This window comes from Mobula birostris, chromosome 23 (assembly GCF_030028105.1).
Source record: "Mobula birostris isolate sMobBir1 chromosome 23, sMobBir1.hap1, whole genome shotgun sequence".
NCBI classification, from domain to species: domain Eukaryota; kingdom Metazoa; phylum Chordata; class Chondrichthyes; order Myliobatiformes; family Myliobatidae; genus Mobula; species Mobula birostris.
In genome coordinates, this window is record NC_092392.1 from 62,027,822 (window position 1) to 62,055,075 (window position 27,254).

The following is a 27,254-nucleotide window of genomic DNA, read 5'->3' on the forward strand; positions in this document are numbered from 1 at the left end:
GCAAAACCTTCAGCTTGCACCTCTTGAGTTAGTCCATTGTGGATTTTGAGGTGTATTTAGGATCATTATCCTGTTGTAGAAGCCATCCTCTTTTCATCTTAAGCATTTTTTTTCTTTACAGATGTTGTGATGTTTACTTCCAGAATTTGCTGGTATTTAATTGAATTCATTCTTCCCTCTACCAGTGAAGTGTTCCCCGTGCCACTGGCTGCAACACAAGCCCAAAGCATGATCGATCCATCCCCCTGCTTAACAGTTGGAGAAGTGTTCTTTTCATGAAATTCTGCACCTTTTTTTCTCCAAACTTACTTTTGCTCATTGCGGCCAAAAAGTTCTATTTTAACTTCATCAGTCCACAGGACTGGTTTCCAAAATGCACCTGACTTGCAAACTTCTGACGCTGAATTTTGTGGTGAGGACGCAGGGAAGGTTTTCTTCTGATGACTCTTCCATGAGGGTCATATTTGTGCAGGTATCGCTGCACAGTAGAACAGTGCACTACCACTCCAGAGTCTGTTAAATCTTCCTGAAGGTCTTTTGCAGTCAAATGAGTGTTTTGATTTGCCTTTCTAGCAATCCTATGAACAGTTCTCTCGGAAAGTTTTCTTGGTCTTCCAGACCTCAACTTGACCTCCACCATTCCTGTTAACTGCTATTTCTTAATTACATTACAAACTGAGGAAACGGCTACCTGAAAACGCTTTGCTATCTTCTTATAGCCTTCTCCTGCTTTGCGGGCATCATTTATTTTAATTTTCAGAGTGCTAGGCAGCTGCTTAAAGGAGCCCATGGCTGCTGATTGTTGGGACAAGGTTTGAGGAGTCAGGGTATTTATAAAGCTTTGAAATTTGCATCACCTGGCCTTTCCTAACAATGATTGTGAACAAGCCATAGCCCTAACAAGCTAATTAAGGTCTGAGACCTCGGTAAAAGTTATCTGAGAGCTCAAATCTCTTGGGGTGCTTAAACTTTTGCATAGTGCTCTTTTCCTTTTTTTCCTACTCTAAAATTGTACAGAACAAAAATAATACACTAATCTTGCTTAAAGTGTTGAAAAGACTTGTTTATTTTGCACTGTATAAATCTCCATTTGTTGATTTTTTTTCTGTAGCTCTATTGTAGAAACGCATAAAAAATTAATTTAAAAATGTTGAAAAGAATGTTTCATCTTTAACTTTATGACTTTTGGAGATCAGTTCATCTTCTATTCACTTAACTATTCACAGTGACAGAAATTTTGACCAGGAGTGCCCAAACTTCTGCACGCCACTGTATGTATCAGGAGAAGGAATACTATTCTGCTGGCTTGCTCAAGGGTGTCTGCACTCAGTAATACTGTCGTGGAGGAATCAAATGAGGCCAACAAGAAGGAGGCATTCCACTTCAGGCTAGTTGGAATATATAGTGAAATGCTTTGCATACAGTTTAGCCTATTAAATAGAATACAAGAGGTGACAGGAAACTTGAGTGGCCCATAGCTTGGATCTTATAGGATGTTACGTGGAGCTAGGAGAGTATTGTTTCTACTTTGGAGGTGGCATGCATTTCTATACCAGCTGCTTATAAAAGTTTGGTAGAATGTCAGCTAATGATTGCAGGGTCTATTCTTATGAAGACACAGGGGGTAGCCATTTAAAGACCTTGTGCCATTATGGAGTCTCAGCCTTATTCCATCAGGATTGGTCAGTCAGCAGCAATTTGATCTCCAGCGTGAGCAAACCGCCATCAAGGAACAGTGGAAATAGGGAGATGCCTCACTTGACCACATTACAACTATTATGGCAGCTGTGATAGGGGGGTCACACAGGCGATTCTGTGGACACAGGAAAGAAACATGGATGGTAGTTTGCCTCCCAGGTGCCAGGGTCTGGGATGTTTCTGATTGCGTCCACAATATCCTGAAGTGGGAAGGACAGCCAGAGGTCATGGTAGGACATAGTTAGGAAAAGGGAGGAGGTCCTGAAAACAGACTACAGGGAGTTAGGAAGGAAATTGAGAAGCAGGACCACGAAAGTAGTAATCTTGGGATTACTGCCTGTGCCATGTGACAGTGAGTACAGGAATAGAATGAGGAGGATAAATGCTTGGCTGAGAGATTGGAGCAGGGGGCAGGGATTCAGATTTCTGGATCATGGGGACCTCTTTTGGGGCAGGTGTGACCTGAACAAAAAGGATAGGTTGCACCAATATCCTGGTGGGGAGGTTTGCAAAGGCTGTTGGGGGAGTTTAAACTAGAATTGCTGGGGGTTGGGAATGGAACTGAAGTGATGAAGGAAGAGGTGGTTGGCTTACAAATAGAGAAAGCTTGGAGACAATGTGAGAGGGAGGATAGGCAGGTGATAGAGAAGGAGCATGCTCAGACCAGTGGTTTCAGATGTGTCTATTTTAATGCAAGGAGTATTATGAACAAAGCGGATGAGCTTAGAGCGTGGATCAGTACTTGGAGCTATGATGCTGTGGCCATTACAGAAACATTACAGATGGCTCAGGAGCAGGAATGGTTACTTCGAGTGCCAGGGTTTAGATGTTTCAGAAAGGACAGGGAGGGAGGCAAAAGAGGTGGGAGTGTGGTACTGTTGATCAGAAATAATGTCACGGCTGCAGAAAAGGAGGAAGTTATGGAGGGATTGCCTACGGAGTCTCTGTGGGTGGAAGTTAGGAACAGGAAGGAGTCAATAACACTACTAGATGTTTTTATAGACCACCCAATAGTAACAGGGGCATCAAGGAGCAGAGAAGGAGACAGATTCCGTAAAGTTGTAATAATAACAGGGTTGTTACGGTGGGAGATTTTAATTTCCCAAATATCGATTGGCATCTGCCTGGAGCGAGGGTTTTAAATGGGGTGGAGTTTGTTAGGTGTTCAGGAAGGTTTCTTGACACAATATGTAGATAAGCCTACAAGAGGAGAGGCTGTACTTGATCTGGTATTGGGAAATGAACCTAGTCAGGTGTCAGATCTCTCAGTGGAAGAGCATTTTGGAGATAATGATCATAATTCTACCTCCTTTACCATAGCATTGGAGAGGGATAGGAACAGATAAGTTAGGAAAGCGTTTAATTGGAGTAAGGGGAAATATGAGGCTATCAAGCAGGAACTTGGAAGCATAAATTGGAAACAGATGTTCTCAGGGAAATGTACGGAAGAAATGTGGCAAATGTTCAAGGGATATTTGCGTAGAGTTCTGCGTAGGTACATTCTAATGAGACGGAAAGGATGATAGGGTACAGGAACTGTGGTGTAGAAAGGCTGTTGTAAACCTAGTCAAGAAGAAAAGAAGAGCTTATGAAAGGTTCAAGAAACTAGGTAATGATAGAGATCTAGGAGATTATAAGGCTAGCAGGAAGGAGCTTAAGAATGAAATTAGGAGAGCCAGAAGGAGCCATAAGAAGGCCTTGGCAGACAGGTTTAAGGAAAACCCCAAGGCATTCTACAAGTACGTGAAGAGCAAGAGGATAAGATGTGAGAGAATAGGACCAATCAAGTGAGATAGTGGAAAAGTGAGTATGGAACCAAAGGACATAGCAGAGGTACTTAATGAGTACCTTGCTTCAATATTCACTACGGAAAAGGATCTTGGGGATTATAAGGATGACTGATAGTGGACTGAAAAGCTTGAGCATGTAGATATTAAGAAAGAGGATGTGCTGGATCTTTTGGAAAGCATCAAATTGGATAAGTCAGTGGACCCCGATCACCGGGCCCCGGGCCACAGACCGGTACCGGACTGCAAAGCATGTGCTACTGGGCCATGAGGAAACGATATGATTTTGCGATATGAAACAATATGAGTCAGCTGCACCTTTCTTCATTCCCTGTCACGCACTGTTGAACTTGAACACCCCCCGTCAGCCGGTCCGCAGGAATATTGTCAATATTAAACCGGTCCGTGGTGCAAAAAAGGTTGGGTACCCTTGGGATAAGTCACCAAGACCAGATGAGATGTACCCCAGGCAACTGTGGGAGGCGAGGGAGGAGATTGCTGAGCCTCTGGAGATGATCTTTGCATCATCAATGTGGACGGGAGAGGTTCCGGAGGATTGGAGGGTTGCGGATGTTGTTCCCTTATTCAAGAAAGGGCATAGAGATAGCCCAGGAAATTTTAGACCAGTGGGTCTTACTTCAGTGGTTGGTAAGTTGATGGAGAAGATCCTGAGAGGCAGGATTTTTGAACATTTGGACAGGCATAATATGATTAGGAATAGTCAGCATGGCTTTGTCAAAGGCAGGTCGTGCCGTACAAGCCTGATTGAATTTTTTGAGGATGTGACTAAATACATTGATGAAGGTAGAGCAGTAGATGTAGTTTATATGGATTTCAGCAAGGCATTTGATCAGGTACCCCATGCAAGGCTTATTGAGAAAGTAAGTAGGCATAGGATCCAAGGGGACATTGCTTTGTGGATCCAGAATTGGCTTGCCCACAGAAGGCAAAGAGTGGTTGTAGACGGGTCATATTCTGCATGGGGGTCTGTGACCAGTGGTGTGCCTCAGTGATATGTTCTGGGACCCCTACTGTTCGTGATTTTTATAAATGACCTGGATGAGGAAGTGGAGGGATGGGTTAGTAAATTTGCTGATGACACAAAGGTTGGAGGTGTTGTGGATAGTGTGGAGGGCTGTCAGCAGTTACAGCGGGATATTGATAGGATGCAAAACTGGGCTGAGAAGTGGCAGATGGAGTTCAATCTGGATAAGTGTGTGGAGGTTCATTTTGGTAGGTGAAATATGATGGCAGAATATAGTATTAATGGTAAGACTCTTGGCAGTGTGGAGGATCAGAGGGATCTTGGGGTCCGAGTCCAAAGGACTCTCAAAGCTGCTGAGCAGATTGACTCTCTGGTTAAGAAGGTGTACGGTGCATTGGCCTTCATCAATCGTGGGATTGAATTTAAGAGCCGAGAGGTAAAGTTGCAGCTACATAGGACCCTGGTTAGATCCCACTTGGAGTACTGTGCTCAGTTCTAGTTCCCTCACTGCAGGAAGGATATGGAAACCATAGAGGAGATTTACAAGGATGTTGCCTGGATTGGGGAGCATCCCTTATGAGAATAGGTTGAGTGAACTCAGCCTTTTCTCCTTGGAGTGATGAAGGATGAGAGGTGACCTGATAGAGGTGTACAAGATGATGAGAGGCATTTATCATGTGGATAGTCAGAGGCTTTTTCCCAGGGTTGAAATGGCTAGCACGAGAAGGCACAGTTTTAAGGTGCTTGGAACTAGGTACACAGATGTCAGGGGTAAGTTTTTTTACGCAGAGTGTGGTGAGTGCATGGAATGGCTGCCAGCGACGGTGGTGGAGGTGGATATGATAGGTCTTTTAAGAGAGTCCTGGATAGGTATATGGAGCTTAGAAAAATAGAGGGCTTTGTGTAATCCTAGGTAATTTCTAAGGTAGGGACATGTTTCGCACAGCTTTGTGGGCTGAAGGGCCTCTATTGTGCTGTAGGTTTTCTATGTTTTTATGTTTCTATTAGGAGGTGACAACTGTCTTACCACTAATATACTAATTTATTGCATGCAAGTGGCTGCCATGGTTGATGGAGAAATATATGATTGTGATCGGTGTTACAGACATCTTCTGAAGAGTTTGAAAGCCTTGTTCCCTCCCAGTATGCCATACTTTCTCCTTCAACATAGGAGAAAGCTTGCTGTACAAACAAAGCTAGCTGTACAGAACAGCTAGCTTTCTGAGATTAGATTAGAATATGAGGACACTCACATTTATTGTCATTTAGAAATGCTTGCATTAAAAAATGATACAATGTTCCCCCGGTATGATACCACAGAAACACAAGACAGACCAAGACTAAAACTGACAAAACCACATAATTATAACGTATAGTTACAACAGTGCAAAGCAATACCATAATTTGTTAAGAGCAGACCATGGGCACGGTAAAAAAAAGTCTCAAAGTCCCGATAGCTCATCATCTCACTCAGACGGTAGAAGGAAGAAAACTCGCCCTGCCATGAGCTTCCAGCACTGCAAACTTGCCGATGCAGCATCCTGGAAGCACCCAACCACAGTCCGACTCTGAGTCCATCCGAAAACTTCGAGCCTCCGGCCAGCCCTCCAACACCAAGCACCATCTCTGCCGAGCGCTTCGACCCCCATTCCCGGCCGCCAAGCAACAGGCAAAGCTGAGGATTCGGGGCCTGCCCCTCCGGAGATTCTGGATCACACAGTAGCAGCGGCAGCGAAGCAGGCATTTCAGAAGTTTCACCAGATGTTCCTCCGTGCTCTCATGTCTGCCTCCATCAAATCAGAATTGTGCACGGCCTCCTTCTTGATAGATTACAGATATTCATCACGTGCTGTGTCACGCCGCCATCTTCTCCTCCTCCCAATGATAATCACTTTCTTGAAAGAATGCAGCAATTGGAAGTTCGACCTCCCAAGTCAAGTGGTCATTATCAGTTTTCTGCACATGCCTCTGAAAGGACCAGTCTTTCAGCAGCCTACCTGTGGTTATTGTGGGGAGCTTCAAGACGTTGCAGGTTGGGTAATGATGAAAGGAAAAAAAATTGTAGATAGCTATGTTTACAAAATAGAGTCTCCATTTTTAATAAGGACAGTGTCATCTCCACTGTTTTAAGATTATTAAATGGTTTCCAAGTACTATAAGATGGACTGTTGACCTCACAAGCTTCTTTGTTATGATCTTGCACTTTATTGTTTACCTGCACTACACTTTCTCTGTTGCTGTTACACTTTATTCTGCATTTTGTTATTTTTTTACCTTGTTCTATCTCGATGTACTAATGATTTGAACAGTATGCAAGTCAAGTTTTTCTCACCATATCTCGGTGCATGTGATAATAATAAAACAATTCAAATTCAAATGCCAATATCATTTTCTTAAGAGTTATCCACAGGAAAACATTTTATTTTGTTGTATTTTTCTAGATTAAATTTATACTTTCTGTTGAACAAAGCAAGAAATTCTATGTGAAATTTTTGGTAACAATTGTAATGGACAATAGTATTAAATCCTTTGTCTGCAAAGAATCAACTTTGGCCAGCACAATTCAAGCTGTCACAGTAATCTCAAGTCTGTATATTTCAAATTAGGAGAAATTAACGATTGTATATCAGTCTTCCCAAAGAATTACAGCCTTGATGTCAGCGCAGCATCAGTTGTTTAACTGCCAGAATTAATTTATTGAGAACTGGTTTACTTAGTAAGTTTTAAAATGCATGTATGGACCATAGCGTGAGGTTTGCAAACTGCACTGATAACACCAGTTGAAAAAGCTGCAAGTTCCCTCTGATTTTTAAGGCCTGATTGTATTGGGAATGAATATATAATGAATGCTCAAGTGTGTTATATATACAACTACTGTAATGATGATAAATATCCTGAAATATGCTTTGTTTTAGGTGGTGGTGGTAATACTCATCTCAATTCCAGTGATCCAGTTGGTGGAGTAAAGCGTACAAGTTCCCTCATGGAGCTTGCAGCTAATGGTGAGGCACATTCTGAATTTGTTATCCTTCTCTGTATGACAAAGAATTTGGGGAGAGAAAGACTCTCAGATTCACAGAGCTATGCAGCATGGTTACAGCCTCTGCAACCCAACGAGTCAACACCGACCACCCAGCTAATCCCAGTTCGCTGTGTTCAGCTCACGTCTTTCCATGTGCCTGTCCAAGTGTTTCTCCAATTGTACTAACATCTGCCAGAAGTGCATATGGCTGGGCGATCCGGAAGACCATGTAAGGAATCTGGAGCAGCAGCTGGATGACCTTCAACTCATAAGGGAGAATGAGGCAGTCATAGATGAGAGCTACAGGGAGGTAGTCACACCTAGGCTGTCGGAAGCAGGTGACAGTCAGAGGGGGAAAAGCAAAGGTGAGCAGACAGGTAGTGCAGAGCACCCCTGTAGCCATTCCCCTGAATAATAAGTTTACCGTCCTAGATACCGTTGGCAGGGACGACCGACCAGGTGTGAGCCATGATGGCAGGGCCTCCGGCACTGAGTCTGACCCAGTGGTGCAGAAGGGTGGGACGGAGAAGAGCAGAGCTGTCGTCATTGGGGACTCTATAGTCGGGGAGCAGACAGGAGATTTTGTGGAAGTGAGAAGGACTCCCACATGGTTTGTTGCCTCCCGGGTGCCAGGGTCCGGGATGTCTGTGACCGGGTGCACGACATCCTGGTACGAGAGGGAAAGCAACCAGAAGTCGTGATACATGTAGGGACCAATGACATAGGCAGCAAGAGGGATGAGGTCCTGAGGTGTGAGCTTCGGGAACTAGGCAGAAGGCTGAAGAACAGGACCTCAAGGGTGGCGTTCTCAGGATTGCTGCCAGTGCTACGTGACAGTGATGGCAAGAATTGGAGGAGAAGGCAGTTGAATACGTGGCTGAGGAGTTGGTGCAGGGAGCAGGGTTTTAGATTTTTGGATCATTGGGATCTCTTCTGGGGAAGGTGGGACCTGTACAGATTAGATGGATTGCACCTGAACTCAAGGGGGAGCAATATCCTTGCAGGTAGGTTTGCTAGCATGATTCAGGAGGGTTTAAACTAATTTACAAAGGGGATGGGACCCAGAGTGATACAGCAGTGAAAGAAATGCATGGAGTAAAGCCAGATCTAACATATAGAGAGGTTTTGAGGAAAGAGAAGCAGATTAAATGGTGTAAAGACTGTCAGGTAGAAGGGCTGAAGTGTGTGTACCTCAATGCAAGAAGCATCAGGAACAAGGGTGATGAACTGAGAGCTTGGATGCATACATGGAATTATGATGTAGTGGCCATTACAGAGACTTGGCTGGCACCAGGGCAGGAATGGATTCTCAATATTCCTGGATTTCAGTGCTTTAAAAGGGATAGAGAGGGCAGAAAAAAGGGAGGAGGGGTGGCATTACTGGTCAGGGATACTATTACAGCTACAGAAAGGGTGGGTAATGTAGCAGGATCCTCTTTTGAGTCAGTGTGGATGGAAGTCAGGAACAGGAAGGGAGCAGTTACTCTATTAGGGGTATTTTGTAGGCCCCCTGGTAGCAGCAGAGATATAGAGGAACAGATTGGGAGGCAGATTTTGGAAAGGTGCAAAAATAACAGGGTTGTTATCATGAGTGACTTTAACTTCCCTAATATTGATTGGCACCTGATTAGTTCCAAGGGTTTTGATGGGGCAGAGTTTGTTAAGTGTGTCCAGGATGGATTCCTGTCACAGTATGTGGGCAGGCCGACTAGGGGGAATGCCATACTAGATCTAGTACTAGGTAATGAAGCAGGTCAGGTCACAGATCTCTCAGTGGGTGAGCATCTGGGGGACAGTGACCACTTCTCCCTGGGCTTTAGCATTATCATGGAAAAGGATAGAATCAGAGAGGACAGGAAAATTTTTAATTGGGGAAAGGCAAATTATGAGGCTATAAGGCTAGAACTTGCGCGTGTGAATTGGGATGATTTTTTGCAGGGAAATGTACTATGGACATGTGGTCGATGTTTAGAGATCTCTTGCGGGATGTTAGGGATAAATTTGTCCCGGTGAGGAAGATAAAGAATGGTAGGGTGAAGGAACCATGGGTGACAAGTGAGGTGGAAAATCTAGTCAGGTGGAAGAAGGCAGCATACATGAGGTTTAGGAAGCAAGGATCAGATGGGTCTATTGAGGAATATAGGGAAGCAAGAAAGGAGCTTAAGAAGGGGCTGAGAAGAGCAAGAAGGGGGCATGAGAAGGCCTTGGTGAGTTGGGTAAAGAAAAACCCCAAGGCATTCTTCAATTATGTGAAGAAAAGAAGGATGACAGGAGTGAAGGTAGGACTGATTAGAGATAAAGGTGGGAAGATGTGCCTGGAGGCTGTGGAAGTGAGTGAGGTCCTCAATGAATACTTCTCTTCGGTATTCACCACTGAGAGGGAACTTGATGGTGAGGACAATATGAGTGAGGTTGATGTTCTGGAGCATGTTGATATTAAGAGAGAGGAGGTGTTGGAGTTGTTAAAATACATTAGGACAGATAAGTCCCCGGGGCCTGACCGAATATTCCAGATGCAGCTCTACGTGGCGAGGGAAGAGATTGCTGAGCCTCTGGCTAGGATCTTTATGTCCTCGTTGTCACGGGAATGGTACCGGAGGATTGGAGGGAGGCAAATGTTGTCCCCTTGTTCAAAAAAGGTAGTAGGGATAGTCCGTGTAATTATAGACCAGCGAGCCTTACGTCTGTGGTGGGAAAGCTGTTGGAAAAGATTCTTAGAGATCGGATCTCTGGGCATTTAGAGAATCATGGTCTGATCAGGGACAGTCAACATGGCTTTGTGAAGGATAGGTCATGTCTAACAAGCCTGTTAGAGTTCTTTGAGGAGATGACCAGGCATATACATGAGGGTAGTGCAGTGGATGTGATCTACATGGATTTTAGTAAGGCATTTGACAAGGTTCCACACGGTAGGCTTATTCAGAAAGTCAGAAGACATAGGATCCAGGGAAGTTTGGCCAGGTGTATTCAGAATTGGCCTGCCTGCAGAAGGCAGAGGGTGGTGGTGGAGGGAGTACATTCAGATTGGAGGATTGTGACTAGTGGTGTCCCACAAGGATCTGCTCTGGGACCTCTACTTCTCGTGATTTTTATTAACGACCTGGATGTGGGGGTAGAAGGGTGGGTTGGCAAGTTTGCAGATGACACAAAGGTTGGTGGTGTTGTAGATAGTGTAGAGGATTGTCAAAGATTGCAGAGAGACATTGATAGGATGCAGAAATGGGCTGAGAAGTGGCAGATGGAGTTCAACCCGGAGAAGTGTGAGGTGGTACACTTTGGAAGGTCAAACTCCAAGGCAGAGTACAAAGTAAATGGCAGGATACTTGGTAGTGTGGAGGAGCAGAGGGATCTGGATCTTTCAGATCCCTGAAAGTTGCCTGACAGGTGGATAGGGTAGTTAGGAAAGCTTATGGTGCGTTAGCTTTCATAAGTCGAGGGATAGAGTTTAAGAGTCGCAATGTAATGATGCAGCTCTATAAAACTCTGGTTAGGCCACACTTGGAGTACTGTGTCCGGTTCTGGTCGCCTCACTATAGGAAGGATGTGGAAGCATTGGAAAGGGTACAGAGGAGATTTACCAGGATGCTGCCTGGTTTAAAGAGTATGCATTGTGATCAGAGATTAAGGGGGCTAGGGCTGTACTCTTTGGAGAGAAGGAGACATGATAGAGGTGTGCTAGATAATAAGAGGAATAGATAGAGTGGATAGCCAGCGCCTCTTCCCCAGGGCACCACTGCTCAATATAAGATGACATGGCTTTAAGGTAAGGTGTGGGAAGTTCAAGGGGGATATTAGTTTTTCCACTCAGAGTGGTTGGTGCGTGGAATGCACTGCCTGAGTCAGTTGTGGAGGCAGATACACTAGTGAAGTTTAAGAGACTACTAGACAGGTGTATGGAGGAATTTAAGGTGGGGGCTTATATGGGAGGCAGGGATTGAGGATCGGCACAACATTGTGGGCCGAAGGGCCTGAACTGTGCTGTACTATTCTATGTTCTATGTTCTAACGTGACTCCCACTTTCTCTGATTTCTTACTGTATATACCCACCACCCTCTGCGGGATAGTTGCCTCCCAGGTCCTTTTTAAAGCTGTACCCTTCACCTTTGCTTTAGATTCCCTGACCCAGGGATAAAAAATTCCTTATTTATGCCTCTAGGTTGTTCCCATTTTCCTGTGTTCGAAGGAATAAAGACCTAGCTTGGCCAACTTCTTCTAACTTAGGTTTTCTAGTCCTAGCAACATGCTGATAAATATTTTCTGCATTTTTCCCAGTTTAACCACATCTTTCCTATAATAGTGTGACTGGAACTCTACCCAATACTTTATTTCTGGCCTTACCAATGACTTAGACTTTTTACAGTCATCAAGAGGCTCACTCATCCCCGACTTCCTAAGCCCAATGCATGTTTTTTTATTATTTTTATTGACGTGAGCATCAATATCTCTCATCAACCAGGGTGCCCTAAACTTGCCATCGTAACAGGAACATGCTGCTCAGGGATCCTTTGATCACACTCTTAAAAGCCTCCCACTTTCCATTCATTCCTTTCCCTTCAAATGAGCTCTTTCAGTCAATCTCTAATAGATCCTTCCCAATTACCCCGAAATTAGCCATGCTCCAGTTTAGGTCCCTAACCTGTGCACCTGTCCTATCCTTTTCCATCACTATCTTCAAACTAATAGAGTTACGATCACTAGAGCCAAGGTGCTTCCTGACTTCCACTTCAGTTATTTACCCAACCTTATTCCCTAAGTTGACAATCTCCCAAGTAGGCCCCTCTATACATTGGCTCAGGGAACTGTCCTGGATGCATTTCACAAATACCACACCATCCAGGCCCTTAATACTCTGTGGGCCAGTATTAAAATCTCCGCTAATACAACTCTGTTACTCTTCGATCTATGAACAAGTTCTCTACACACCTGCTCCTCAAGTTCCTGCTGACTTCTGGGGGGGGGGGTCTATAAAACAGCCCCATTAGGGTGGCCCTCCCCTTCTGTTTCATATGGCCTGACTGTACATATAAATGGAGATAAGCAGAGGACGCTAGCCTCATATAGCCTAACTGGACATATAGACGGCGATAAGTAGGGGATACTAGCCTCATATGGCCTGACTGGCCATGTAAATGGAGATAAGCCGAGGCCACTAGCCTCATAGGGCCTGACTGGACATATGGGTGGAGATAAGCAGAGGACACCAGCCTCATATGGCCCTAAGAATATCATCCCTAAGCAGATATTGAATCCTCCCTTATCAAAAAGGCAACACTTCCTCATCAAAAAGGCCATGCTCTGAATTTGTCCAATTTACCTGTTAAACCTCATGCATTGAAATAAATACAGTTTAACTGAATATTTCCCCTCCTTTTCCTGTATCCTTTGCTGTCCTGATTACTAAGCTTGCTTTTGATGGTTATTGCTTTATCCCATGATTAGGTCCTGTTCGGTCTTGCCTTCCTCTCACCATCCAAGTCCTAATTATCTGACATTAACCTACCATGCTGTACACCCCAAAATACCTCTTTTTAATATTTCCCTTATCCCAGTACTCAGTGTTGACTATAGATTTAATTTTAACCATTTTTCAGTGTTGAATATGGATTTCATTTGTACTCACAAATAGAGAAAGCTTGGAGACAGTGCGAGAGAGAGGATAGGCAGGTGACAGAGAAGGGACGTGCTGAGACTGATGGTGTAAGATGTGTCTATTTTAATGCAAGGAGTATTATGAACAAAGCAGATGAACTTAGAGCGTGGATCTGTACTTGGAGCTATGATGTTGTGGCCATTACAGAGACTGGATGGCTCAGGGGCAGGAATGATTACTTCAAGTGTTGGGCTTTAGATGTTTCAGAAAGGACAGGGAGGGAGGCAAAAGAGGTAGGGCGTGACACTGTTGATCAGAGATAGTGTCATGGCTGCAGAAAAGGAGGAAGTTATGGAGGGATTGTCTGTGTGTGGAAGTTAGGAACAGGAAGAGGTCAATAACTCTAATAGGTGTTTTATTTATATATAGACCACCCAATAGTAATAAGGGCATCGAGGAGCAGATAGGGAGACAGATTCTGGAAAGGTCTAACAATAACAGGATTGTTGTGGTGGAAGGTTTTAATTTCCCAAATATCAATTGGTATGTCCCTAGAGCAAGGGGTTTAGATGGGGCAGAGTTTGTTAGGTGTGTTCAGGAAGGTTTCTTGACACAATATGCAGATAAGCCTACAAGAAGGAGAGGCTGTACTTGATCTGGTATTGGGAAATGAACCTAGTCAGGTGTCAGATCTCTCAGTGGAAGAGCATTTTGGAGATAGTGATCACAATTCTATCTCCTTTACGATAGCATTGGAGAAGGATAGGAACAGACAAGTTAGGGAAAAGTTTAATTGGAGTAAGGGGAAATATGAGGCTATCAGGCAGGAACTTGGAAGCATAAATTGGAAACAGATGTTCTCAGGGAAATGTACGGAAGAAATGTGGCAAATGTTCAAGGGATATTTGCGTAGAGTTCTGCGTAGGTACATTCTAATGAGACATGGAAAGGATAGTAGGGTACAGGAACCGTGGTGTACAAGGCTGTTGTAAATCTAGTCAAGAAGAAAAGAAGAGCTTGCAAAAGGTTCAAGAAACTAGGTAATGATAGAGATCTAGAAGATTATAAGGCTAGCAGGAAGGAGCTCAAGAATGAAATTAGCAGAGCCAGAAGGGGCCATGAGAAGGCCTTAGCGAACAGGATTAAGGAAAACCCCAAGGCATTCTACAAGTATGTAAAGAGCAAGAGGATAAGATGTGAGAGAATAGGACCAATCAAGTGAGACAGTGGAAAAGTGAGTACGGAACCAGAGGAGATAGCAGAGGTACTTAATGAATACTTTGCTTCAGTATTCACTATGGAAAATGATCTTGGCGATTGTAAGGATGACTTACAGTGGGCTGAAAAGCTTGAGCGTGTAGATATTAAGAAAGAGGATGTGCTGGATCTTTTGGAAAGCATCAAGTTGGATAAGTCACCGGGACCAGACGAGATGTACCCCAGGCTACTGTGGGAGGTGAAGTAGGAGATTGCTGAGCCTCTGGCAATGATCTTTGCATCATCAATGGGGATGGGAGAGGTTCTGGAGGATTGGAGGGTTGCAGATGTTGTTCCCTTATTAAAGAAAGGGCATAGAGATAGCCCAGGAAATTATAGACCAGTGAGTCTTACTTCAGTGGTTGGTAAGTTGATGGAGAAGATCCTGAGAGGCAGGATTTATGAACATTTGGAGAGGCATAATATGATTAGGAATAGTCAGCATGGCTTTGTTAAAGGCAGGTCATACCTTACAAGCCTGATTGAATTTTTTGAGGATGTGACTAAACACATTGATGAAGGTAGAGCAATAGGTGTAGTGTATATGGATTTCAGCAAGGCATTTGATAAGGTACTCCATGCAAGGCTTATTGAGAGTGTAAGGTGGCATGGGATTCAAGGGGAAATTGCTTTGTGGATCCAGAACTGCCTTGCCCACAGAAGGCAAAGAGTGGTTGTAGATGGATCATATTCTGCATGGAGGCCGGTGACCAGTGGTATGCCTCAGGGATCTGTTCTGGGATCCCTACTCTTTGTGATTTTTATAAATGACCTTGATGAGGAAGTGGAGAGATGGGTTAGTAAATTTGCTGATGACGCAAAGGTTGGGGGTGTTGTCTGGATAGTGTGGAGGGCTGTCAGAGGTTACAGCAAGATACTGATAGAATGCAGAACTGGGGTGAGAAGTGGCAGATGGAGTTCAATCTGGATAAGTGTGAGGTGGTTCATTTTGGTAGGTCAAATATGATGGCAGAATATAGTATTAATGGTAAGACTCTTGGCAGTGTGGAGGATCAGAGGGATCTTGGGGTCTGAGTCCATTGGACTCTCAAAGCTGCTGCGCAGGTTGACTGTGCGATTAAGAAGGCATACGGTGCATTGGCTTTCATCGATCGTGGAATTGAATTTAAGAACTGAGAGGTAATGTTTCAGCTCTATAGGTCTCTGGTCCAACCCCACTTGGAGTACTGTGCTCAGTTCTGGTCACCTCACTACAGGAAGGATGTGGAAACCATAGAAAGGATGCAGAGGAGATTTACAAAGATGTTGCCTGGATTGGGGAGCATGCCTGTGTCATAAGGCTTATGAGAATAGGTTGAGTGAACTTGGGCTTTCCTCCATGATGCGACGGAAAATGAGAGGTAATCTGATAGAGGTGTACAAGATGATGAGAGGCATTGATAGTCAGAGGCTATTTTCTCAGGGCTGAAATGGCTAGCATGAGAGGGCACAGTTTTAAGGTGCTTGGAAGTAGGTACAGAGGAGCTGTCAGGGGTAAGTTTTTTTATACAGAGAGTGGTGAGTGCGAGGAATGGGCTGCCAGCGATGGTGGTGGAGTCAGATATGATAGGGTCTTTTAAGAGAGTTCTGGATAGGTACATGGAGCTTAGGAAAATAGAGGGCTATGGGTAACCCTAGGTAATTTCCAAGGTAAGGACATGTTCAGCACAGCTTTGTGGGTGGAAGGGCCTGTATTGTGCTGTAGGTTTTCTATGTTTCTATGTTTCTTTTTTTCTTCTTTTTAAAATTTTATTTTTATTTGGATAAGGTATTCACAAGTAATACACAAACTTTTTTTTACATATATAACCTTTTCCATTTTTTATGTCAGTAAATCTGTATTAATTTGTACATTCACAAGGGCACATTGAGATAATATAGAAAATAATTAGGCACTCAAATAGATGTTTATGTGCAATTGTAATTCCACTCTATTAAACTAAATAATAATAGTTGTTATAAAAATATTAATAATAGTGGTTGAATACTAATTTCCATGTATCTCCTCTGGTCCATTTCTTTCTGCTCCAAAATTTCCCCAGATCTTTTCTTTACTTGTGTTAATTCCACATATTCTAAAAAAAACAGTAAATATTCGAGCCAAGGGTGCTTACGTTAACACTATTACTATATTGGTGAGACAAACAGTATAAACCATTAGGAGAGTCATGTAAAGTCTGCTTGCTCTGGGGTTAAAAATTCAATCCATTTATTCCAAATTTGATAAAATTTTTCCTTTTGAATTCTCAGAGAGTAGGTCATCTTTTCCATTTTAAATATTTCCAAAATGATTTCATGCCAATATTCTAATGTAGGTGATGTTGGATTTAACCACTTTCTAGTGATTGATTTCTTACTTGCCGCTAAAAGGGCCTGCAGCAGCTTTATATCTTTCTTCTGTTCCAAAAACAATACATGTCCCAAGTAGAGAGTCTCAAAGTTCAGAGGTATCTGAGTCTTAAATACCTTAACTAATGTTCTGTGAATACCTTCCCAATATAAACTTAATTTAGGGCAATCCCAAAAAATATGGAAATGATTTGCCTCCTTGGAGCCACACTTTCTCCAACGCGCCACGTTTGTGTCTTTATATTTTTCTGGTATGGGGTCTTGAGGTATCTTATAATATTTTTCCAACAATGTTCTCTCCAAATCAAAGAGTTTAGACCACTGGAAGCTTCATATTTTCCCCCAGGCCTCCTCTGAAAGTACCAACCCCACTTCTCTTTAATATACTGCGTCCGGTGCTCCCGATGTGGCCTTTTATATATTGGCGAGACCCGACGCAGACTGGGAGACCGCTTTGCTGAACACCTACGCTCTGTCCGCCAGAGAAAGCAGGATCTCCCAGTGGCCACATATTTTATTTCCACATCCCATTCTCATTCTGACATGTCTATCCACGGCCTCCTCTACTGTAAAGATGAAGCCACACTCAGGTTGGAGGAACAACACCTTATATTCCGTCTGGGTAGCCTCCAACCTGATGGCATGAACGTCGACTTCTCTAACATCCGCTAATGCCCCACCTCCCCCTCGTACCCCATCTGTTACTTATTTTTATACACACATTCTTTCTCTCACTCTCCTTTTTCTCCCTCTGTCCCTCTGAATATACCCCTTGCCCATCCCCTGGGTTCCTCCCCCCTTTTCTTTCTCCTTAGGCCTCCTGTTCCATGATCCTCTCATATCCCTTTTGCCAATCACCTGTCCAGCTCTTGGCTCCATCCCTCCCCCTCCTGTCTTCTCCTATCATTTTGGATCTCTCCCTCCCCCTCCAACTTTCAAATCCCTTACTCAGTCTTCCTTCAGTTAGTCCTGACGAAGGGTCTCAGCCTGAAATGTCGACTGTACCTCTTCCTAGAGATGCTGCCTGGCCTGCTGCGTTCACCAGCAACTTTTATGTGTGTTGCTTTAATATACAATGTGTTTTCATTTTTGGCATGAGAGAGGGCATTATATAATTGAGAAATTGATTTACTTGGTATTGAACTGCAAGCCGAATTGAGAATCTTGAAAAATTCTAGTTCTACTGTTGATAAGTCTGTTTATCTACAACTCTGGTTAACATGTCTTACTTGAAGGTACCTAAAAAAGTCATTGTGTTCTAGGCTATGTTTGTCCTGCAGGGATTGAAAACTTCGTAATACACTTTTATATGTGAATAAGAGGTGGGTTGTAAGTCCTTTCTTTATCCAGAGTTCAAATCTTTTATCTCCTCTGCTGGGAAGAAATTCGGTATCATAAGCACACCATCTGAAAAATTTTAACATGTTATTGATTCCACATGAATTAGCCACCTTCTGCCATACTTTTAATGTGAGATTTATCCAGCTGTTTTTAATCTTTTCCAATTGGGCCATCAATCCTTTGTCCGCTATTGAGGCCTGTAGAGGAAAACTGTCAATCAATCCAAATTCTATTTCCTTCCATCTAGCCTTATATTCCCTATTGCACCAATATAGCAGAGGGATTATCTGTGAAGCATAAAAATAATTTCTCAAACAAGGAAGTGCCATACCTCCTCCTTCCTTTCCTAACTGTAAGGTGCTAAATTGGATTCTAGGTTTTTTCCTTGCTAGATAAAGCAGGAAATCCATTTGTCCCATCCCCTGAATTGATTATCGTCCACCTCTACAGGTAAAGTCCGGAAAAGGTAGAGTATCCGAGGGAGAATATTCATTTTTATGGTATTTATCCTTGAATTTAAACTTAAAAAGGGGATAAGATTCCACCTTTGTATATCTGCTTTTATCTCTGAAGTTAATGGCCCATAATTTACCTGTGACAATGTTGAAAGATCTCTTGGTAGGGTTATTCCTAAATATTTTAATGATTTAGCTTCCCACTTAAGGTCATATGTATCCTGCAGTTTTTTGGATGCTGTATAACTTAAGGACAAAACCTGCGTTTTCTTTACATTAATTTTATAACCTGATATTTTCCCGAACTCATCCAACAGTGTAAACAATTCTATAAATGATTTTTCTGGTTCACTCAAATAGACTAAAATGTCATCTGTGAATAGCGCCACCTTCCGTTCAATCCTTGCCACCTTGATACCTTTTACAATTTCGCTCTGTCTTATTAGTTGGGCAAGAGGTTGAATGTATAGTGCAAAAAGGAGAGGAGAAATTGGGCATCCCTGTCTAGTTCCTCTCTCTAAAATAGAAGAGTCAGAGAGGTCCCCATTTATCTTAATTCAGCTGTAGGGCTGTTATATAAAGTCTGGATTACTTTAATAAACTTTTCTTGAAAGCCGAATCTTCCTAACACTCTATAGGAATACCCAACTAACTGAATCAAAAGCTTTCTCAGTGTCTAATCCCATTACCATTGTCTCTGTCCCATTCTTAATAACCTGTGTATGTGTAAAGTTCTCCTTATGTTGTCCTGAGTTTGTCTTTGCTGAATGAATTCAGTCTGGTCTAAGTGGATGAGGCCTGGTAGAAGCTTTTCCAGTCTATGAGCTAATATAGATGTAAATAATTTGTAGTCCAAATTAAGGACACTGATTGGCCGGTAATCACCACATTCTAGTTTATCTTTACCCTCTTTAGGAATAACTGAGATAATCTCCTCTCTCCAGGAAGGTGGATTTTCTCCTCTCTGTAAGATCAAATTGAAGGTGTTAAGTAATAATGGAGCTAACTGTGACTTCAGCAATTTGTACCACTCTGAGGTAAACCCATCAGAGCCTGGAGACTTTTCGGCCTTTAATCTAGAGATGGCTGCGTTCAGTTCTTTGGCAGTTACTGTTTCTAATAGGCATTAATTTTGTAAATCTGTGAGCTTGGGTAGATCTAAAGAATTCAGGAAAGTGTCTATATAGGGCTCATTGGAGGCCCGGGGTTGAGAGTACAGCTCTCGATAATATGTTTCAAAACTCTCTTGAATTTTCCTTATTGTATTCTCCACAAGCTTTGTTTTTGGATTCTTTATTTTATGAATTGTATTGTCTGCTTGTTGTTTACGTAACTTGTATGCTAATAATGTAGCAGATTTTCTTCCTACTTCATAATTCTTTTGTCTCAGGTAAAGAAAGTTTCTTTGAGTTTCCAATATGTATATATCATCAATTTCACTTTGCACTTATTTTCCTGTTTTAAATTAGAACTAATTTTGTTGCTATCTACAACTTGAAGTTGTTATAATTTTCCTTGAAAGTCTGCTAATTATTGTGCATTGAATTTTTTCATGTGAGTAGTAATGGAAATAATTTTCCCTCTCAGTACAGCTTTCAATGTATCCCATAAGATCACTGGTGATGTTTCTCCCATGTCATTATAGTCTAAGTATTCTTTGATTTCTCGTTTTAATTTCTCCATTACTTTCGGGTTATTGGGTATATGTGAATTTAACCTCCATAGTGTTTTCCTCATTTTCCTTTCCAGAATTAGAGACACAGAGACTGGACTATGATTCGACAGATCAATTGTTGCAATATTACACTCTTTTATCCTGAATCTAATCTAACTATGTTAAATATAAAAAAAAAGTCTATCCGTGAATAAGCTGAATGAGGAAAAGAATAATGTGTATAGTCTTTACTAGTGGGGTGTAATTCCCTCCACCCATCTATAATTCCTAGCTCCTCCATCAATGAAATCAGTTTCCTAGTCAGAGGTTTATTCTGAATAACTGTTCTTGAAGAATCTAATGCAGGGTTTAACCTAATATTAAAATCCCCTCCACAGATTACTACCCTTTGAGAGCCGACCATTAGGTCAAAAATGTGTCTATAGAATGACCATTCACAACCTGGTGGAGCATAAACATTGAACAATGTTATTTCTGTACCTTCTATTCTTCCTGTAATTTTTACAAATCGTCCATCTTTGTCTTTGGTCTCTGAAATAGGTTTATAATTAAGAGCACTTGATATTAAAGTAACTACTCCTCTTTTGTGGCCCAATTTATATGCTGAATAAAATACATGCTTAAAGCCCATTCTTTTTAATTTTGCATGTTCGGATTGGCTCATGTGTGTTTCCTGAAGGAAAGCTATTTGTGCCTTGTAGTGATGTGCTACACACAGAGCTAGAAATAACGACACGCAGTCTGTAAGTCGCACTCGAGACTCGTTTATTCAAACTTCGCGGCACTGGCTTTTAAGCAGTTCCCTTCCAGCCCTCTCCGGGCGGAAATGATGTCAGAGGTGCATTACAAAAGTCTCTCCCAGCGTGTGGGCTATTTTGCGAGCCAGTTCGCTTGTGTAGAAAGTGGGTCGCCACATAACCCCCCCCCCCCCCCCCACGAACCGGCGATACACCCCCAATGTCCACAATCTGGATCAGTCTCTGTTTGGGCGGTCTGCCTCTGCGCTGCGGTGCCTGAACCTCGACCGGCTGCGCCAAGTCCACATGGGCCGGTTTGAGTCAGTCCACCGTGAAAACCTCCTGTTTCCCCCCAATGTCCAGAATGTACGTGGACCCGTTGTTACTGATCACCTTGAACAGCCCCTTGTACGGCCGCTGTAGTGGTGCCCCGTGTGTGCCCCTTCGTACAAATACAAACTTACAGTTCTGCAGGTCTTTGGGTACGCAGGTTGGGATCTGTCCGTGCTGTGAAGTCGGTACGGGGGCCAGGTTGCTGAGCCTTTTGCGTAGTCTGTCCTGGACTGCTGTGGGTTCTTCCTCTTGCCCCCTTGAGGCTGGTATGAACTCTCCTGGGATGACCAGGGGTGTGCCGTACACCAGCTCGACCGACGAGGTGTGCAGATCCTCTTTGGGTGCTGTGCGGATTCCAAGCAGGACCCAGGGAAGCTCGTCCACCCAGTTAGGCCCTTTCAGGCGGGCCATGAGAGCCGACTTCAAGTGACGGTGGAAGCGTTCCACTAGTCCATTCAACTGTGGGTGGTAGGCAGTTGTGTGGTGTAATTGTGTTCTCAACAGGCTAGCCACAGCCGACCACAGGCTGGAGGTGAACTGGGCGCCTCTGTTGGAGGTAATGTGGGCCGGTATCTCGAAGCGTGCTACCCAGTTTGCCATCTGCACTCGGGCACAGGAATCGGCGGTGGTGTCGTTGAGCGGGACCACCTCGAGCCATCTCGTGGACCAGTCTATCGTAGTTAGGAGGTACCGCGCTCCTCGCGACACTGGCAGGGCCCCACGATATCCACATGAATGTGGTCGAACCTCTGGCGGGTGGGTTTGAACTGCTGCAGTGGGGCTTTGGTGTGCTGCTGCACCTTGGCTGTTTGGCACTGAGTGCACGTTTTGGCCCATTCAGTGGCCTGTTTGCGAAGTCCATGCCACACGAACTTGCTGGAGACCATCCGGACGGTTGTCCTGATAGATGGGTGCGCCAAGCCATGTATGGAGTTGAAAGCTCACCACCGCCAGGCTGCCGGGACGATGGGGTGAGGTTGGCCAGTAGCCATATCACACAGGAGGGTCCTCTCACCTGGGCCTACGAGGAAGTCTTGCAGCTGCAAACCCGAGACTGCGGTCCTGTATCTGGGCATCTTGTCGTCTGCCTGCTGCGCCTCCGCCAGTGCTGCATAGTCCATCCCCTGGGACAGGGCCTGGATAGCTGAGTGCGTCCACCATGATGTTGTCCTTTCCCGAGACATGCTGGATGTCCGTCGTGTACTCGGAGATGTAGGACAGATGTCGCTGCTGGTGGGCCGACCAGGGATCGGACACCTTCATGAACGCGAAGGTCAATGGTTTGTGGTCTGTGAACACGATGAACGCCTTCTAAGAAGTAATGGAAATGCCGGATTACCAGATATAGTGCCAACAGCTTCCTGTCGAAGGCACTGTACTTGAATTTGGGTGGCCGTAGGTGCCTGCTGAAGAACGCCGAGGGTTGCCAGCGCCCCTCAATAAGTTGCTCCAGCACTCCACCAACTGCTGCGTTGGATGTGTCCACTGTGAGGGCGGTTGGAACGTCCGTTCTGGGGTGCTCCAGCATCACGGCGTCTGCCAAGGCTTCCTTGGCTTTAACGAAGGCAGCTGCGGCCTCTTCGTCCCAAGTAATCTCCTTGCCTTTACCCGATATCAGGGTGAGCAAAGGGCGCATGATACGGGCTGCTGAGGGGAGGAAGTGGTGGTAGAAGTTCACCATACCAATGAACTCCTGCTGGCCTTTGACTGTGTTGGGCTGGGCGAAGTGGCGGATCGCGTCTACCTTGGTGGGCAGAGGTGTTGCCCTATCTTTGGTAATTCTGTGGCCCAGGAAGTCGATGGTGTCAAGTCCGAACTGACATTTGGCTGGGTTGATCATGAGGCCTAAGTCACTCAGGCGGGAGTAGAGCTGGCGGAGGTGGGACAGATGCTCCTGACGACTACTGCTGGCTATGAGGATGTCGTCCAAATAGATGAACGCAAAGTCCAGGTCACATCCCACCACATCCATTAGTTGCTGGAACGTCTGTGCGGCATTCTTCAGGCCGAACGGCATTCGGAAGAATTCAAACGGGTCGAACGGGGTGATGAGTGCTGTTTTGGGGATGTCTTCAGGATGTACCGGAATTTGATGGTCTACTTTGGAAAAGATGCTTGCCCCTTGCAGGTTTGCTGCAAAGTCCTGTATGTGCGGCACGGGGTAGCGGTCTGGAGTTGTAGCCTCGTTCAGTCTGCGGTAGACACCACATGGTCTCCAGCCCCCGGCTGCTTTGGGCACCATGTGCAAGGGGGAGGCCCATGGGCTGTCGGACCGCCGTACGATCCCCAATTCCTCCATCTTCTTGAACTCCTCCTTTGCCAGGCGGAGCTTGTCCGGGGGGAGCCTTTGTGCGTGGGCATGGAGGGGTGGTCCCATACTCCGTGTCTGGGCATGGCTGCCATGAACTGCGCTGCTAAAAGCGATGGAAAGTCCGCCAGGGGTCTGGTGAATTTGTTGTCAGACAGCATGATGGAGTGCAGGTGTGGGGCCGGCAACTTGGCTTCACCCAGGGAGAACGTCTGGAAAGTCTTGGCATGGACCAGTCTTTTCCCTTGCAAGTTGACCAACAGGCTGTGGGCTCGCAAGAAGTCCGCCCCCAGGAGTGGTTGAGCCACGACGGCCAGTGTGAAGTCCTACGTGAACTGGCTGGCGCCGAACTGTAGCTGCACTGTGCGAGTGCCGTAGGTCCGAATCGTGCTGCCACTTGCGGCCCTCAGGGTGGGTCACGTTGCCCTGTTGCGGGTATCATACCCCGTCGGGGGTAAGGCGCTGATCTCCGCTCCAGTGTCGACCAAGAAGTGGTGTCCTGACTGTTTGTCCCAGATGTACAGGAGGCTGTCCTGGTGGCCAGCCACCATAGCCATTAGCGGTGGCTGGCCCTGGCGTTTCCCGGGAACTTGCAGGGCGGGCGACAACGGCGGGCTTCTGTGCCCCACCTCTGGTGGTAGAAACACCACTGTTCATTGGCCTCCTCACTCCTTCCCCTGGATAGTGTGCGCTCCGTTGCCGGGCCTTGTCTGGCCTGCTGTTGGATGCGTGGCTTGGTAATCTGTCCGATGGACGCCCTGCTCTCCCTCTTGGCTTTCCACAGCATGTCTGCCCGGGCCACCACCTTCCAGGGGTCACTGAAATCTGCGTTGGCCAGCAGCAGATGTATGTCCTCCGGCAGTTGTTCTAGGAATGCCTGCTCAAACATGAGGTAGGGCTTGTGTCCTTCAGCCAGGGCCAGCATCTCGTTCATTAATGCTAACGGCGGCTTGTCTTCCAAACCGTCCAGGTGCAGCAAACAGGCACCTCACTCACGCCGTGAGAGGCCAAAGGTCTCTAAGAGCAACGCTTTGAATGCTGCATATTTGCCTTCTTCGGGGGGGGGCGGTGACTGTATGAAATCCCCAACCTGTGCGGCTGTCTCCTGGTCAAGGGAGCTCACCACGTGTGGAATCCGAAGATATCTGCCGAATCTGGAACTGGGCTTCTGCTTGGTCAAACCACACGCATGGTCGCAGCGTCCAGAAAGTTGGCAGTTTTAGTGAAACTGCGTGAACAGATGAAGAAGAGTCGATCATCTTTGGTCCAAATCCCGTTTGGACCATCGAGGTCACCAATGTAGAGATGTGCTACACACAGAGCTAGAAATAATGACACGCAGTCTGTAAGTCGTACTCGAGACTCGTTTATTCAAACTTCGCGGCACTAGCTTTTAAGCAATTCCCTTCCAGCCCTCTCCAGGCGGAAATGACGTCAGAGGTGCATCACAAAAGTCTCTCCCCACACGTGGGCTATTTTGTGAGCCGGTTCGCTTGTATAGAAAGTGGGCCGCCACACCCTCTCTTTTTTCAATTTAGACATTATCTTATTTCTCTTAATTGGATTCAAAACCCCATTTACATTATAGGAAATTATTTTTACCAATTCAATTGGCATTTTTCTCTGATAGAAAAAAAAACTCTCCTTTTCTAAACCAACAGTAAGCAACCCCTGCTCAACAGTAAACCAGAACATAAAACCAAACCCTAGGCATTTTTGAACATAGAACATTTGAAAATTTTTCTCGACTTCCAACAGTGAGGCCTGAGCACTGACTGCCTCAGTTCAGAGGGCTAACCCCCATCTCCAGTCTGTGTTAGGGGGCCCTCCGCAGTGTGTACAGTCATAGAGAATTCTCTCCTTTTTATGTCTCGACCATATTGCTATCATTTACGTTATTCCGTCTAGATTATTTTCAATTATCGGCTTTCATTTTACCTTTAAGTACAATTTACTCTTTTCAGACATTTCTCAATTATTCTACACTCTCTGTAGGTTCGTGTCGGAATACTTGCAGCTTTTCCTTATAACTTGACACTTTGGTTCGAGTGGAGTGTCCTCGCCTCACTGGCTGCCATGTCCACCGCCAAATCTTCTCCAGTAATGACTCCGGTTGGGTGATAACTTTTATGAGTAGTCCCCGAACTGCCACATCCAACGTTGCCTCTTCCACTGTAGCGCAGGTCCTTGTCCCTTTGTCGTAAAAGAACCTTAGCCGTGCTGGATACAGGGTCTGAAATCTGATGTTGTTTTCCTTCAGAACCCTCTGTGTTTCTGCGTATTCCTTCCATCTGGCAAGGACCCGCGCTGCGTAATCGTGGTCTAAACTGATTTTACAGTTGTTCCACATAAAGCCTTTCTTTTGCCATGTCAGTTTAAGCACTTTTCCCTTCATCCTATAACTGAGAAATCTGACTAAAATCAATCTGGGCTGGGCATCTGTTGGGGGTTGTGGTGCCAACGCGCGGTGGGCCCTTTCTATCTGTAGGTCTTTTGCGCCTGGTATTTCAAGGTTCTCTCTAAGCAGCTTCTCCACGAAGGGAATCACCAATCCGGGTTTACCTTCGGTTCCTTTGGGAACTCCATAGATCCTCACATTTTCCCTTCTTGAGCGGCCTTCTTGGTCTATTAGCTTCCACTGGAGCAGCTCTTGCAGCTTCAGCATTTCTCCTGTCACTTCCTCTGTGTTTCGCAGCCTCTCATCAGTCCCTACAATCCTCTTCGGCTTCATCTAACCTCAGATTAGTTTTTCCTATTTCTCCTTTAATATCTTCCAGCTGTTTGTTGATATCTTGTCAGAAATCACGAATCTCTCTGAGAATCAAAGTCAGATTCACCGATTCTTCCACATTATCTCTGTCCTGGCTAACTGTAGGGAAGTTAGGCCCCTCGTCTTGCTGCGTCTTTTTGTATCTATCAGCCTTCTGAGCGGACTTCTTATTCTTGTACTTAGACTCCATCCTTGCCCCTTTTATTGATATAGTTATACAATACTAAGTATTTGTCTAATTTCAACTTTGGGGCAGTTTACGTTCTTTTTTGCCAAGAGACCTTTTCCTACTCTGCCATTCTCTTGGTGACCTGGAAGTCCTCCCCTGTTTCTTTTTTTTTTCTATGACTATAACATTCAAGAGAAGTTTGGATAGGTACATGGATGGTAGGGGGATGGAGGGCTATGGTTCTCATGGAGGTCAATGGGAGCAGGCAGTTTAAATAGTTTGGCATGGAATATGTAACACCTGTGTAGCACCAGTCTTATTGCATGTGACTAGTCGCTGCACTCTGCGAAAATCAAACTACATAGTACTACACCAGGTGCTAGTAGTCCACCAGGAGATTCTAGGTCTCGGTAGGAGGCAGTGAATAGAAGCCGTACACTTCTGGCAATATGGTTTATAAGGAAAAAAACAGTATATACAAAATATTTACATGAGCAAGAACAATTTAAAATTCCAATACTCTGCTTCAGTTCCAAATCTTAGATATCAAACCAACACAAATTCCTTTTTAATTAGAATCAGTGAGATTCCTTTATTACTCTAATCTCTCTAATTAGATATGGTGTTATTCCCTATTTAAAAGTTTACAGACTAAACTTTCCTTTTTACTTATCCCTAGTTAGTTAGAAAACCAAATATAATTCCTATTCTCAAGTATTGCAGTTAACTTCAGTTTCAGTTCCAAGCAGTATATCTATAAGTTTAAATTCAAATTCA

The 27,254-nt window shown here is 44.6% G+C and overlaps 1 protein-coding gene across 13 annotated transcripts in view; it reads left to right on the forward strand.

Moving 5' to 3' along the window:
• The window catches only part of cfap54 (cilia and flagella associated protein 54), a 482,407-nt gene that overhangs the window by 69,696 nt on the left and 385,457 nt on the right, over positions 1 to 27,254 (forward strand). For all 13 annotated transcript variants that reach the window (XM_072241335.1, XM_072241340.1, XM_072241339.1 and 10 more), the window contains one exon: positions 7,386 to 7,472. In XM_072241335.1, coding sequence (XP_072097436.1) covers positions 7,386 to 7,472 — 87 coding nt within the window. The remainder of the gene's footprint in view (positions 1 to 7,385; positions 7,473 to 27,254) is intronic.